Here is a 16,688-nt window from a genome sequence, read left to right on the forward strand (position 1 = left end):
ATTTATTTTGAATTTGGGGGAGCTTAACTATCTTATTAATGGATTTTCTGCTTCTTGGAAATTAATTTGTATATCTGGGGCGTTGGTTTTTGAACTAAAATATGACCCAGTTTTAAGCACCATAGTTGCATGAATTTGAAGTAGAAGTAGCCCTTGTGAAGCAACATTTATTAAAAATGGAGTCTTTCGTGGTTCCTTACTCTCATTTGTTTGAGGTATTCATCTTAAATAATTGAATATTTTGCACTGGATTTTTAAGTAAATTAGCACTGTTTCACAACTTATAAGAAGACTGGATCACAGTGTTGACCAACTAAGACAACATATGTGTAAATCGTTGTCTTTAAACATAACAGTTTTCCAGGAAATGGAATAGCAGGAAACTAAATCTGCCAATATAATATCATATATGTATGTTGAACTCTGAAGCTGTTAAAAGATAAATGATCCAAGTTAGAATTCAGTATGTTATTTCAACATTTATAAACACAATGGCCTTCATTTGAGCCCAACCATTTTTCATGGTAAGTCCATCTTGATGGAGTCTAAAGCTGTTCAAAGAGAAAAAGTTTTAAAAGTATGTGCAAACATCCTCAACTTTGAACACACTGTTTTCCTTTGAATTGACAATATATTGGAGCTGGTGCATTACTTCAGAATTAGTTCTGCAAAGCCCCTGTGTTTCGACCATATTAAATGTTGTCAGACTGGAGACAGTGATTACATTCTTGTGTTGAAATGATGCATTGACATCTTCAATGAAAACATGGCTTTGTAAATATGACTTTCGATCTTAGGGTATATATTCTAATTTTAAAAACCATACTATAAGTTAACACTAGCATGTTATGCTTTAAATTGAAAAACAGTTATGTTTTCAGACATAGGTCTACTCACCCCTTCCTAAAACATAACTTTTCTAGTCAGAAAGAACATTATAATTGATGGAATTAGTGAGACAAAAATATAGAATGAATTTGTAAGAGGAATTGAAATTTCCAAAATAGCTTTGCTGTTTATTTCAGTCATAACTGAAATTTACCCTTTTAGAAACTTTTTTATAGTGATAATTTTCTTGATGTCATGTTAATTTCTGATATTTTTTAAAGCAACCGCCTCTTGTTCTTTTCTATGTGTATCTTTTTGCAAGCTTCTATTGATTGGAGTTTTAATTTTTATTTTTTTAAAAAAGTTTTCCATCAGATCTTTACCTAAGATTTAATGTGTAGGGTAAAGGGTAGAGAGATAAGAAACACTAGGAATGCAAGACAAACAATGGTAAATATTTAGACTAGTTTAAGAGATGAAAATAGAGAAAAGGGTTTTAAAAAGTGTAAAGTTGAATATATATCAATGATTTTAATAAAACTGTTGATACTTACAAAATAGCATTTAGTTTCCTCTGAGGAGTTTATCAAATTAAATTGAAAATGGATAATTATAAAATAATTTGTTCCAGATTACCAATTTTGGATTACACTATGTAATATTCAGAGTGTTTTGAATGTAAACTTTTAAGTGTATTGTAACTTCATATTTCATACTGTATCAACAATACTTTTGCTGTGAATGAGTGGTGTATTACAGGCTTTCCTGAAATGTAACTTTTCCAAGTGAAAGTAGGCCCAACTTTGAGCCCAGTGATTCTGAGGATGAAATGAGCTTTTAAAGTTTCTCCTTGTTTTACTCCTTATTTTTGGCAACATCACAATTATAATACACTTGGCTGTAAACAGTAATATTGTAGTCTCCCTACAGAAATTCTCTATTGGCTACTATAAAATTGGTTAGAACTTTTTTCGGGGAAATGCTTTAAAATGTTATCAACAGGGCTTGCGATGTTATTGCATTCAAAGTGATTTTCCTGTTATTAAATCCCTACCATTTTCTTTCTTTGTGGATAAATAGGGACTACATATTTGATGAGGTATCTTTATTGGTAATATTTCTAGTTTTTTAATATATTTAATAGTTTCCTTTTGCAGCACAGCTGTACATGTGGCACAGTAAGAGACAGACTTGAGCCACTGGTGTATTGCAAGAAAGATATTTAATATTCTGCACATTACTGAACCTTGTCAGCATATTCCCAAGTGCTTTTTAGAAAACTGGTATGAACGATGAAGGTTACCAGCTGAGTTAGAAGTCCCATGAAATTCCTGGGTGTGACACTTTTTACTCTTGACACTGAAGACAGGTATTTACAGCTTGTCTTCAGTTGTGTCATGATAGGCAAAGAAGTGTGACAGCTAAAACTATTACTTATTTTTATATATTGAAATTAAATACCCCCCCCCCCTTTTTTTTTTAAAGGAGGTGGTGGGGGGAAGGCGCCTGAGCCTGCACACTTTGAATGGAGCAGGGAAAGAGAACTTCTGTATCTCCCATTTTCATGGGTGTCTGGGTTGGTTCTGGCATGAGATTTAAGGAAATAATACAGTGTTTAATAATAGAATGGTAAAATTGTTCATGCTGTTGTGTAATATCTATTGATTCTTTTTTTACAACAGAAGTGGGTGATGTTGACTTTTTTTTTTTAATGCTCATGAAAAGTAATAACAATCAGAGTCCCTAGAGTGAGGTATGACTCAAACACATGCCGAGTTTAGGACTTTTGTGCTGCCTCTGCCGTGCACCTGCGTCCTGGCCTCTGGCACCCTTACTGCCAATCTTGTCCCGTTTCTGACCACACAGCACCAATTGCTTGGGAATAGTTCCCACATGTGTGGTGGTTTTTGAACATGGACCTGTGCCCACTAAAAATTGAACAGAGGCCATATACAGTTTAAATCCAGTACTCAAGAGGTGAAAAAAAATCAGCATTAATCCACTAAGCCCCAAATGCTATGTCTTCATTTTATCTTTTTGAAGCCTGGGAAAACAAGTTTTATCTCTGGGACAATTTTTGGAGGTCTCATTAAGACTTTCCTGTTATGTCACTTTCAAAACAAAGCAGCTAAAAGTTATCTGTCATGGCGATATTTTAAATTAGTAGATTCAAAGTGCTTTGTAGTATTTTGGGGAGGGGATGGGAGGAGACTGGAAAATACTGTGTTTACAGATTGTATTCAAAGCACTGACTTGCTTTATTCTTTAAAGCTCATCTAAGTCTTTAGTATTTCCTACCCAAAACAAACAAATAAAGAACAAGGCAACACACACACACAGGTACACACAGTGTATTATAGCTTGGTTGTTTTAGGAATACAGTTCTCGAAATAATTAAGTTAACATTTATTCAGTGCAAGGCAAGCTGCCTTCATGAAGCTTACACTCTTAACAGTAGAGAACAGGCATTGCCTTCTTCTCTGGCTGCCAGTCTCCTGATTAAATACAGTGTCCTGTAACGTATGACAGGCTATGTTTAATCTTATTAACATGTATGGTTCATCAGATATGGAAGAGCTTCTGTTTTCATGCAGATATTATTCATCAGTTTTGGGTATTTTCTTTATTGGCTTTAACCTGACATGGGAAGTTACTTATATTCGCTGTGCTTCATTTTCCTCATCTCTGAAATAAGGATGTTGAAGTAGATGATTTATTGGTTTTATTTGTAAAATTCTATGAATTTTGATCACCTTCACTGCCTTTCATTTATTAAGTAATTGTGTTTTTTTGTTCTCAATTTGCTTTTATTTGTTACACACGTGGAACTCCTACATGCTTGGGTTTTTTGTTTTTTGTGTTTTTTTTCTGGTACATTTCTTACAAAGTATATTCATCTATTTTCAGTAAAGCCTGAGATGTTTCAGAGTGTTTCTGTAGTACCACTCATCAGAAGTATTTCTCCCCCATTGAAAATGATTCTCTTTTCCAAAACTCTAAGTTAACAACTGGGTATATAACCTTGTTTCATTTCCAAGCCTTTCGAGTGCTCAAGTTTGTGTTTCAGATTCTATTTCACAGTGTTTACTGCATCTTCAGATTTTACCATTTGCCTCAGATAAGGGATTTTCTCAGTTTAGGGTATCAGGTTAATGCCTTCTATTATAAAATGCTCTTTTATTTTAAAAGTTGCTTGTTTTGATGCAGTTGGATCTTGACTGATTGAGTCGTTCAAGTTAATTAAGAAAATATTTCTCTTGCATGGTACTTGCTAAGATGTAGCTGGCATATAGGTTATGTTCCTGTTTTCTCTTCTGCCTGAAAGGGCCTGTGAACCAGTTTTCCATGAGATGTATATAGTAAATGTACTTTCTTCTGGTATATCCTGTTGGTAACAATGAGGGAAAGAACTAATATAAAATTAGATCAGAGTTCCTTTGTAGCTAAGAAAATTTGTTACACTTGATTAGAGCTGTATTTAAATAATAACCCGTCTGCAGGAATGGATATTAGGCTTCATTGTTAACCGAAAACATTGGAGAAACTGTCTTTTAGGCTTGATTTTGCAGTTTTTTGGCTATTTTCCCTATAGAATGACCACATGTGACACTGACAACTGTAGACTTTCTCATGAATAAAAATACTATGAACAAAAGCAAAACAAACTTTGTTTCTTATACATCACTTAACAATGGGCAATGTCATACAGAGAAGAGACTAAAAGCATAAAATTTGGCTTCAATTAAAATAATTTTTATTCACAGTAGTAGTAGTAAATGAAACAAAGATTCTAACAGGAAGCATTGAAGCTTTCTTTTTTCTTCAGAAACTACAAGATTTCTTACTGTTTGTCACTTACTGCATTTTATTCTTTTTGCATTTTTTATTCAGGAAAAACTTTGACCCATTTTATATTAATCTAAATTACATCATATGCAAACTCTGTCTAGTGGTCTCCAATATTAACAAAATTCTTTAATAGTTTTATGGAGGAAATTTAAGGATGAAGCTAGATATTTATTACTTTATTTAAAATGTGGCCATTTATCATTTTATAGTACCCTGAAAAAGTTTGTATCAATGAATTCTTTTAGAGTCGGTACCTCAGTGTCTTTTAACTTTAAAAAATGTGTTTAGGTCCTTAGCAACACTCATCCCAGATGGAAACATAACAGTTCTCATTGGTAAGAATTTTTGACGTGAATGCTTTCAAATCATGAAAGACAGGTTATCTGGAAACTTTTTCAAATGGACTGAAGACTGGTTTCTTCAGTATATGTCACATCCCAGAGACAGTGGTAAGTTTTAAAAAAATGCAGCAGTGAGTAAAACCGGTAGCTCTCTGGCCGACAGATTCTCCTCCATTGCATAGAGGGCCTTCGTGTAACTAGCTTTTCCTAAGAAGGTATTTGTATATAGTAACACTTGATATCCTCTCTTCATTACATGTTACAACCCCCTTTTCCCTTCTCTTTAAGGTGGTTTAGATTAGAATCCAAACAAGGAAAAAGAGCCAAAAACAGGGGTGAGCTAAAGGTCAGTATTCAGTTCATGAGGAACAATATGACAGCAAGTATGTTTGACTTATCAATGAAGGACAAAACAAGATCTCCTTTTGCAAAACTGAAAGATAAGATGAAAGGTAGAAAAAACGATGGGACATTTTCTGATACATCTTCTGCAATCATTCCAAGTTCTCACATGACGGATGCCAATTCTGAATATTCAAGTGGTGAAATACAGATGAAATCTAAACCGAAAAAGCCTTTCCTTTTGGGTCCTCAGCGACTCTCTTCAGCGCATTCAATGTCTGATTTAACTGGGGCCCACGTATCTTCTGAGAAACTGAAGTCTGGCACCATTGGTCAAACACATCTTCTCGGACGCCAGATAGATTCCTTTGGAGCGGTTCCAGAAAGTGGTAAGTGACACATTCTTCCTAATTGTACCCTTAGTGACCTGAAACACCTTTTTAATTTTTTAAAGTTTAACTTCTAAAATTAGAAAATAAAATTACAATTTCTTGGTATAAGTTTCTAAATTTAGTGATCAAATATTTATCTAGTACCTGCTGTCCTCAAAATTGATGTTTATTAAAGGCAGAGCCTGTCTGCATTTAGTATTGTATTATATTATTAGACGATAATAAAAATGAGTCCTGGTCATTTTTTTATGGCCTCGCTTCATTTGTTTTGTAATAATTTTTTTATTTATTGATTGAGAGGTGGGGGGAGAAAGAAAAAGAGAGAGAGAGAGACAGAGAAACATTGATTTGTTTCTTCCCTTATTTATGCATTCATTGGTTGATTCTTGTATGTGCCCTGGCTGGGGATGGAGCCCACAACCTTGGACTGTCAGGACGACGCTCTAACCAACTGAGCTACGGGGCCAGGACCTGGCTTCATTTTTCACTGCTGTTTCTCCTGTCTGGAAAGTCTGAAGCATAAATGAATATTCCATTTAATCAGAAAGTTCTTAGAAAAAAACCTATTTTCAGACTTAAAGTAAATTAAATGCTAATGATGAAAAAAGTCTTTGAGAATTTATGGCATTATGATACCAAGCAGAATCTCTAGTTTTGACATTATAGTTTACGTGGTGGTTTCTTTCTGAGCTGAGTGAATTACTGCTTGTCTCGCAATCTACTAATTATTATTAGCCTACACACTTCAGACTGCTGTACCATAGCATTTTAGGATTGTTTTCTTTGATTATTTTAAAGGTTAAACCTTTAAATAGCTAATTGCTCTCATTCTGAAAGCAGCAGTATGCACACAGAATGTGTCAGATAGTGTGATGTAACATGTCACTGACTATGTACTAACTACAAAATTGTTTGCAGGAAGTCTCAAATCTCCACACAGGAGAACATTAAGCTTTGATACTTCTAAAATGAACCAACCTGACCGCAGTGCAGATGAAGGCGAGTCATCTTTCGGAAGGCAAAATGACCCATTTACAAATGTGACTGCTTCATTACCCCAAAAATTTGCAACACTGCCAAGGAAGAAAAATCCGTTTGAAGAAAGCAGTGAATCCTGGGACAGCAGCATGACTTTATTTTCAAAACCAATTGAAGTAAGAAAAGAAAATAAAAGAGAGAAAAGGGAGAAAGTTAGCCTGTTTGAAAGAGTGACTGGGAAAAAAGATAGCAGAAGATCTGATAAACTCAACAATGGGGCAGCCGACAGCCCTTGTGACTTGAAATCACCTAATGCATTTAGCGAAAATCGTCAGGACTATTTTGATTATGAGTCAACTAATCCGTTTACAGCAAAATTCAGGGCCTCAAATATAATGCCATCTTCAAGGTAAGCTTAACATGTGGAAGTTGTGCTATTTTGAAAGTATCAAATATCTCTTTTAAAAATACTTGAATATTCTAAATTCCTTTTATTTTAGTTGAAAAAATTTTTTTCTTATTTTTATGATTAATTATGGAGTCAGACAATGTTGCATACATCTTTGGATTTGAACTTTTTATCTTACAATGATGAAAGATTCTTAATCTTTACCCTAGTCTATTTCTACCCTAGTCTATTTGGTGAGCCAGAAACTCACCAAAACTTAACAGAGAGCACAACATGATTAGAGTGAATCACCAGTGGGTGTTAATTCAAGCCAGAAATTTAGGTGATATGTTCTATTTCTATATTTTTATTTTTTTATCCTCACCTGAGGACATTTTTGCATTTATCTTCAGATAGAGCGGGAGGGTGAGAGGGAGGAAGAGAGAGAGAAACATCGATGTGAGAGAGAGACATCAACTAGTTGCCACCCACACAACCCCAACTGGGGCCGGGGACGAACTGCAACTGAGGTACGTGCCCTTAGCGGAAACTGAACCCGGGATTCTCTGGTCCATGGGCCAATGCTCTAACTGCTGAGCCAAACTGGCCAGGGCTGTGTTTCTATATATTATTTTCCAGGAATTAGTTTGTGGGCTATCTGGAGAGAATTAGTGGACCAATAGCAGCCCATGGGCTATTCTTTAAGAAATACTGGCTTAGGTATTAATGGTTTTCTTAATAGGTGTTAACTGTCCTCATCAAATAGCTGTGTAGAAGTAGTTTTATTTGTGAATGTTTATTGGGATTCAGGGACCCTTGTGGGTATTATAAATACATCAAAGAATATCTATATAATTATTTATAATCATAGAAATAGTCATTATCATGATAAAGATTAGATTTTCAAAATCTGAGTTCTCAGTTATGTATATAATGATATTTTTCTTATTCCTTAGTTCAAGTTGGAACTGTATTCATTTAAGATTATGGATTTTGCAGAAGTGAATGATGGGATACCCAATTAAGGAAACCTCAGACAAGGAATAAGATGAATTTATTGCAATCTTAAACAGTGATCATAGAATTGCATGGTAGAATATTTGCCGTGTAATATAGATGTTTTTCCTCAAGGCAATAATGTATACAGACCTGAGTGGGAGTCCTAGCTCTGTAGCTCTGCAACCTCTGTAAATCTCAGCATCTCCACCTTTGAAGCAGAAAAATAATTCCTACTTGGTGGGACTGTGTGATGATAAGTGATAAAGTACAAGGTACAAAGCCAGGCCCCAAATAGGGAACCCATAAATGATGGCTGCTGTTATGTTTTACATGCTGTCATGTCATATTTTATTTAAAACCAGTTCTTTGCTTTGTCCTACTATGAACATAAACTACAGTATTAACAGTCACCCTTTAGACTGTGCTTTCCCACCCTCTTATAATGTAATGACTCATTAGAACATGCATTTAAGCCCTTCAGAAGGAAGTGTGTATTTCTTTTGTTTTCTTTTAGCAATACATGGGTATTTCCTGTGGCTTTAGAAAGTATTGGTCAGTTTTCTTTATAGACTATACTCCAAAGAAATACATTAATATTTTATTAAGGAGTCCATAGTTTTGATATGCTATTCTCAAATATTTTATTTTGGCATTTTACGTGGTGTACTTTACATATTGCATTAAGTCCTAAATTACAGGGGTAAATAGAAATCCATTCGCTTTTCCCTCCTTTACTGAACTTTTTTTGCAGAAGATTGTTGAAGATAACTTACAGATTGGGTAATTTATATTATTTTATTTAAAAAATTTCTTTTCATTATTGATTTTAGAGAGAGGAAGGGAGAGGGGGAGAGAGAGAGAGAGAAACATCGATGAGAGAGAATATTGATTGGCCGCCTCCTGCATGCCCCCCCACTGGGGATCGGGCCCACACCTGGGCACATGCCCTGACTGGGGATCGAACTGGTGGCCTTTTGGTGCATGGATTGATGTTCAACCAATGAGCCACACTGGCTAGGCATATATTATTTTAGAGTCAAAGAAAAACAAGAAAATGGGAAATGGTAGGAAAATAATGTTTTTAAATTATGGCAGTATATGGAAAAAATGGTATCCTCAAACCTTTAATTGTCCTGTGTTTGGGCTATTTACGTGGACTGCCATCGGTTTTAAAAGTGAGTGTGGCATTTTGCCAGATACAGGCTTTGTTTTGGGTTCAGTATTAATGTATTTTCAGTCAAAATTAGATCTGTTTCAGGTTATATGTATAAAATGATTGCAAGGAAGCATGTAAAAAACAATAGATTTTAAAATCTTAAGACTTTCTCTTTTTTATATTCTTTCATCTTCACATTCTGTGAGATGCCAGAAGTGAGGACAGAAACATTTGTAGATTCCTAGAAAGTTACTCTTTCCTTTTGTGTCATAAACCATCTTTGTGGCAAATTTAAAACACTTGCAATAAAGTAGCTCTAATGAACAAGATCGACTATAAACAGATGTAGGAAGGGCGTGCGGTTCAGTGTTTGGAAAGCAGCTCTACCTTGAGTGGAATTTGGGAGGATTTGGTGGAGGTAGTTCTGTCTTCGCGTAACAGCATGTCCCTGTTTATCATCCCGTTATCCCTCAGTTGTGACATTTTAGACTTCTCACGTTAGCATCTGAACCAAATGCACTTTTGAAGCTAGAGACTCACAGCCCTAGGACACACGGTGAACTGTTTTTTCCAGTAGTGCTAAATAGATCTCTACAGAGTTTCCCTGACTCTTGTGGCCGACGTTGGTGGCAATGCTGGACAAAGTGAAGGGAAGCTATGTAGTTGCGGAACTGGATTTTGTTCTTTGTGAATCAGCTGGCTCCCCTGTGACAGCAGGTGCACGAGAACTCTGTTATTACCCCGAGTGAGAAATGTGTGCTGTTACAACTGGAGAAGTTTCTTTATGCCAGAAATGTTTAAGGCACTGAGGAACGCTTTCTTAGAAGTTCGAGTTGCTATTTCTTAGTGTCAGTAAAATCCACCTGAGGAAATCACCTTGTAAATCACAAAAATACTGCATTTTGCTTCTGTTCCTGGAATAGATCCCATAGTCTTGCATAAAACTGATACAGGAAATGAGGTAGGCTTTTCATCGGGTTACTTCAGCAGCGAACAGGGCTCTTTGAAACACTTTTCCCCGAGGCGGCTAGTTCTCAGCCTCCGTCCTGTTCCAGGACCCTCTTCCTTGTAGGGGAGGTGATCAGCATTTTCTTACACGTCTTACTTGCATGGCATCACATTGTTCACTGACAGACCCGTCACTGTTCCTCCCACCCCATGAACGACTTGAGGGCAGCACCTTTATTTCATTCATCTTTCTGCCCTTAAGCTGTGGAATGATGCTTGGTAGGCAGTAGGTGCTAGAAAAACAGTTTTGAATAACTGAACACAATAGAACAGGCCAATTTCCTAAAAGGATGCTTCCATTCCCTTAGTCTCCTGCTTCCGCTCAGAGTGGACTGTGCAGGTCTTTCTGATAGACCGAGAGCAGATCCATAAAGGCAGATGTGTGCATTTTTATGTATAGCAAAGCATTATTAAAAACCTCAGTGTTGCCCGGCCAGTGTGGCTTAGTGCATTGAGCGTCGTCCCAAGGACTGAGAAGTCTCGGTTCGATTCCTGGTCAGGGCACATGCCTGGGTTGCAGGCTTCATCCCCAGTGCAGGGCGTGCAGGAGGCAGCTGATTGATGTTTCTCTCTCACATTGATGTTTCTACCTCTCTCCCTTCCTCTCTCTCTAAAAAGTCAATAAAAACATATTTTAAAAAAACCTAAGTGAGTTTTTAAGGACTATTAAAATTTAATATTCATACCTTAAATAGCACATTTCTGGAGTCTACTAAGAACTTTGTATTAGTTGGATAGGTTATCAACTATAATAAACAACCCCAGATGTCAGTGGCTTATCATAGTAGATGTTGATTGTTCATTGTTGTCACAACCTAATTCACTGAGATGGGATGAGAGAAGTGGGTGCTTTGCTTCGTGCAGGAATTCAGGAGCCAGGCTCCTTCCTTCTGGTGATGCCTCCATTTAATACATGGCCTCCAAGGTCATGCAGCAGGGACAGAGTGGAGGATCACATGTGGGACATCTTTATGTGCCAGGCCTGGCCGTGGTGTGCATTGCTCCCCATATGTCCCATTGGCCAGAGCTCAGTCATATCCCAACCTCAGCAAAGCCAGTTAAATACGGTTTAGCCGTGACAATGAGGAAACTGAATTGGGTGTGGTGAGTACACAGTACTGGGTTTGCTGTAGATGCCAGTTCTAAGAAGTCTGGATGCTAACCCTGCGCATGCTGCACAGCTGCTGCACACACAGGTACATGAAAGTGCAGTTGGAATTACCAGTGTATTACTGGGATTGAATTGCTTGTGTTTTAAAATTGCTTCTACTCTTGCTTTTTTTAAAAAAATCCTCACCCAAGGATATTTTTCCATTTATCTTCAGAGAGTGGGAGGGGGAGGGGGAGGGGGAGGGGGAGAGAGACAGACAGACAGACAGACATTGATGTGAGAGAGAGAGAGAGACATCGATTGGTTGCCCCCCTCACGACCCTGACCAGGGCCAGGGACAGAACCACAACCGAAGTACGTGCCCTTGACCAGAATTGAACCCACTCTGGTCCCTAGGCTGATGCTCTAACCACTGAGCAAAAATGACCAGGGCTGCTCTTGCTTTTTAATTATAAGTAACAGGTAGTTTAGTATCACTAGTATCAACTAATTTGGTGTATAGTTAACCCTACAGTTTGTAAAGTCATGCGTTTTTGCATCAACAGTGTATAGTTTTCCAAAAACAAATATACCTAGATATTTGTTGTACCATTTTCAATAATGTGTTCACAGCCAGGTTTTCTTTAACACTGGGCTATTTTTCCGCTGAAACGTGGAAATGGGTGGGTGTGTTCATCAAATGACATTACGGATTTTCCTTTTTTATTTTTAACAGAGACACAGCTAGACCCCATTAAGTAGGAACAAGTGACCAAGTATTGGGTTATTGAAGTTAGTGGGAGAGATGTATACCATTTGCAGGTCTGGTGCATGAATACCTCCTCCTACACATCTCCACCTTGTCTTTCTTCCTCCATACCCTAAGCTGGGGGTTGGCAAACAAGACTCGGGGTCCCAATCTGGCTTGCTGCCTATGTCTGTAAATGACATTTTGTTGGAGCTCAGCCCACCTATTTGTTTATGGCTACTTTTGTGATACAGTCGGCCCTCGTTTATCGCGGTGAATCAGTTCCAGACTCTACCGTGATAATGAATTTCCGTGAAGTAGTATTCTTTCTTTATGCACAGTCGTCCCTCGCCACTTCGCAGTTCGACTTTCGTGGCTTCACTCTACAGTAGTTAAGTAGTAGAGAGTGTTTGGCCTGCAAAGTCAAAAATATTTATTATTATTATTTTTAACAGAAATAGTTTGCTGAACTTGGTACTCGCTGAATGGAGATCTTTGAGAAGAGCAGACTCATAAGATAGGAACAGCCTGGGTCCCTGAATACACGAAAGGCCCCCTAACTAAGGATGCCTGTTGATTGAACCTTGTTTGAATGATGAATTCTCAGAGTATTAAATTGCTTCAATTTTCATTTACTTATTATAGTACTTAGCATTATTATTATTTAGCACTTAGGACCCAGGGTCCATAGTTCCTTTTGTTCTGTTTAAGAAAGCCTATTTCAAAAAAGCTAAGAACCACTCATTTGGAGCATCAAATTTAAGCCCTTCTATTTTTCAAGGCTTATTAAATTTTAGGCTTTTCTTAACTGTGCAACTTTTCTTTTATTATTCCTCATCTCTCTGTTCTCAGTGAGTTATTTTCCTTACTCACCTCTCTACCCTGAGTCCCTTGTAAGCCTTCCTGTCTCAATTCTTTGGCTCAGTAGTAGAAAGTACTCTTAATCCACCCCAGTGTCCGAAGCCTATCTATCCCTGATGCTAAACACTCTTTAATTCTTTCTTGATTAATAATGTGATGTCCCCCTTCTTTGGATTTCTGCTGATCCAGAAGGACATAATTACTACACCATGTTTGTTGTGTCTAGGTCTTCGTCCTCCTTACCAGGTTGTATAAGCGTCTTAGTCCTGCTGAATCTTTAGGGCCCACAGCACCTAGAGCAGGACATGTCCTCGGTGCTAAGCATCCAGGGTTCCTGGGGAGTTTTAAAAACTATGATTTGTTGGCTCCTGTCTCAGACTGAATTAGAATCTTTGGTGAATGGGCCTGAAATAAAATTCAACATTTTATTGAAAACTTCCCCACTGATTCTGAGACAGGTTTAAACACTGCTGATCTAAATTAAATCATCTATTTCATAAGTACTTATTGATGAATAGGAATCAGGAGCTGTGTTTGTATACGCATAGCTGAACAATTTAGTCATTTTAGCTTTGCTTACAAGTCCTAACTAAGGTAGAGGGCACAGTAAGATCAGTTGACGAAAATAGGGATGTAGAGAAAAGTATTAGTTTGGCTGAATAGCTCTAAAATGTCTAAATATAGCTAAGAAATGTCTAAATTATAATAGGCATTTAAGACCAGGCAGAACTGTCCGACTATTAATATTGATGGCATCTGTGGATGAATTATTTCTCAGGGTTCAGGTAGGACTGAAGAACTCTACCTTATTAAGGGAATCCATTAACATAAGGAGAAAATTGGTTGTGTATATCGTATTCTGAAATTTAAATAAAGTAGTCAGTACTATAGGCACCCTCTGTGAGATGAGCAAATGTTTGCTGTTAGAGGAGCAACGTACCAGAGAGCTCGAACTTGGGGAGATTTTCACCAGGGAATTTTGTTTGGGGAACATCCATTTTATTTGTGACTCACACTTAACATGCTTTTCCTTTGTTCTTTTCTGCGTTATTGTGTGTGAGCACCACATAGCCAACTCTTAGTCACTCTATGATAACTTAATGGTATGCTTTATAATATTCTTCTTAGTAGTAGTGATTTTATTAGAGCATATATGCATGTGTTTCTGTTTGCAGTGGAAGAACATGTTTTCTACTTAGCTGATGGATTTAGGCCAATCAGTTATTTTAGGGCAGTACAGAAATAGTGTCTAGGATCAAGGCCTCATATCAATCACTGATATTTTATAATTTTGCATAACAAGTACACCTTTGACCTTTAGGATCAGGTTAACCTATTTTTCTCTTTCCTTTTCTCCCTCCTTTCTTTCTATCCTTCACTAGTCAATTCCTATCTAGGTTGTATCATACCTTTCTTAGAAGCTTCAGGAATTAGTTACCTCGACTGTGTATTTAAATGTGTTTCTAATCTTCACAAATAAAAAAAATCACCATAGTCTTAAAAGCATGTAACTGTTATTACGAAGTTATATAACATGTCCTTAAAAAATGATAGACTGTTTACTGTAGGCTTACATTTTAATGTTAAAAGTTGTAGTAAACAAATGATCCTAAAGAAAAGATCCTATTCGTAGTTTTAAAACCTTCATTTTTATAATACTCCTTATGGAGATTTCTTGTATAAGTTGAAAGCTCTGTCTTTGGCATAATAAAACTTAACACGCGTAAGGTTTATTTTAATACTTTTTGTTCATATTTGTCTAATATTAATGATAACTTGCCTGGTATTCATGGCAGGCTGTAAATCTTTTACACAGCTGAAAATTTGTACCCTTATTTATGAGGTAGAAAACAAACTTTTGAGATGATTTTTAGATCCATTAATCCATTAATGCCCAGGGATTTACAGAATGTATCCAGTGACTGGGAACATGAAGTATGCAGTGTGATTAGTTCCCCCTAACTAGAACTTCATGCCTAACTCCCCAGATACTACTTGAAACTTTTTTACCCTTTGTCGTCCTAATACTCATTATAATAGCTCTCATTAATTGGTACATCTCCCAATGGGTTAATTTGCAGATACCAACCATGCCATCCTTTTGGTAACTCACTAATGCAAATTGATATTTATAGACTTCAAAATTGAAAACAAAAAAAGCTCTGTAACAAAAAGAGACAAACTTTACTAAGTTATATTATTATTTTGAACTTAGAGATTGAAGATACAGAAAGACTCTGAGAGAAGAAAACAAACCAAAAAAAACCCCACAAAAACGACTGTAGGGTAATAAACTGATGTGAAAATTTCTCAATTTACAGCACTTGACAGGTGCTAAAAGAAAAGCATCTTTAATTTTAATGTGTTGTTAGGACCTCTTTAGAGAGACTGTACAAGTTATTAACAAGGTCCTCTGAGACAGGAGACGGGTAATTAACAAGACCTATGGAGATAGAGTTTAGGTAATTAATGAGTGCTTAGGCACTGGACACAGGATAACACATAGTGAGTCCAGTAGTTAAAGAGAACAGGTTGTTATGATATGATCAAGTGCAAGATATAGTGTGGAAGTCCTCTCGAGGTTTCTGATAGGAAGGTATTAAAATTACATTCCAGTGACTCCAGTGCACTAAGTTTTGTAAATCAATATGTAATTTTTTGGTTTAACTTTTAATATAGAATTTAGGAGAATTTTTTTGTAAAAGCCAACAAACAGGAAAGCGTGTTACATGTAGATTAATAATCTTTGTTGTCATTAGTGAACATGGGTATTTTGGGAAGAATACATTGGAAAGACAAAAATTATATGATGCTAAATGCCTTGGATATTTTTTGTTCTGTGTATTTTTACATCTCTGGCCTGTTGGCTAACAGTGCCTATTCCTAGTTGACCTCACTTTTCTTGTCCACTTGAAAACTGTCAGGATCTAGGCCAGGGAGGAGACTGCCCTTCACCACTTTGGTCTTTACACACTATGCACAGGTCCCTCCACTCATGCTCCTCTGGTACCTTCAAGTCTGAGACTGGATATTCCCAATCAGCTATTTTGGTGTAGGTATTTCCTGTGTCAATGTGAAATTTTTGGGGTGTGAATCGAGTTTTGGTTCTGAAAACCTTTACTATAAGCACGTACTCTGTAAAGACTAAGAACATCAAGAAAGCCCTTGCAGGTCTCCTGCTTTATTCTCTTGCTTCCTCAGGGTGGCTGCTTCAGTCCATCAACATGATTTTTTTTTTTCTGAATTTACAATCAGGTGATCAAATGATGTTTTCATTTTCATTACTTTGGAAGTATTTACAGTATGCATGGAAATCAGAGGTTATGAAGATAGAAATCTTGTTTTAGAGGTCATAGAAGTAGGCATGTAAATGTTAGGTCTGATTCTGTCCTAGACATTGTATAGGCACTGGGGAACCATGAAAGGTTATTAAATTGAATTGTAATGTGGTCAGAGTAGTATCTTACAGATAGCCCTTTTGCATGGGGGGTCTGCCGGGGACAGGAATGGAAAGGGAAAGAGAAGGACTTGGGGCAGGAAAACCAGTTAGGAAGTTAGTGAGATTGTTGAGGGGAAAGCTGATGGAGGTCCCTTGCAGTGAGGGTGGAAAAGAAGAGAACATCTCTGAGTACGTTTCTGGGCTGAAATAATCAGGACTTAACCCTTCTACTTGTGTGTGTATGTGGAGGAAGGGAGAGGGGACCTGGT

At 36.9% G+C, this 16,688-nt stretch overlaps 1 protein-coding gene across 2 annotated transcripts in view; it reads left to right on the forward strand.

The window, feature by feature from the left end:
• The window catches only part of RAB11FIP2 (RAB11 family interacting protein 2), a 36,452-nt gene that overhangs the window by 547 nt on the left and 19,217 nt on the right, over window positions 1-16,688 (forward strand). For both annotated transcript variants that reach the window (XM_036265561.1, XM_036265560.1), the window contains exons 2-3: window positions 5,307-5,749; window positions 6,671-7,139. In XM_036265561.1, the coding sequence (XP_036121454.1) occupies window positions 5,307-5,749; window positions 6,671-7,139 (912 nt within the window). The remainder of the gene's footprint in view (window positions 1-5,306; window positions 5,750-6,670; window positions 7,140-16,688) is intronic.

The sequence above is a fragment of the Molossus molossus genome, unplaced genomic scaffold (genome assembly GCF_014108415.1).
Source record: "Molossus molossus isolate mMolMol1 unplaced genomic scaffold, mMolMol1.p scaffold_m16_p_17, whole genome shotgun sequence".
NCBI classification, from domain to species: Eukaryota; Metazoa; Chordata; class Mammalia; order Chiroptera; family Molossidae; genus Molossus; species Molossus molossus.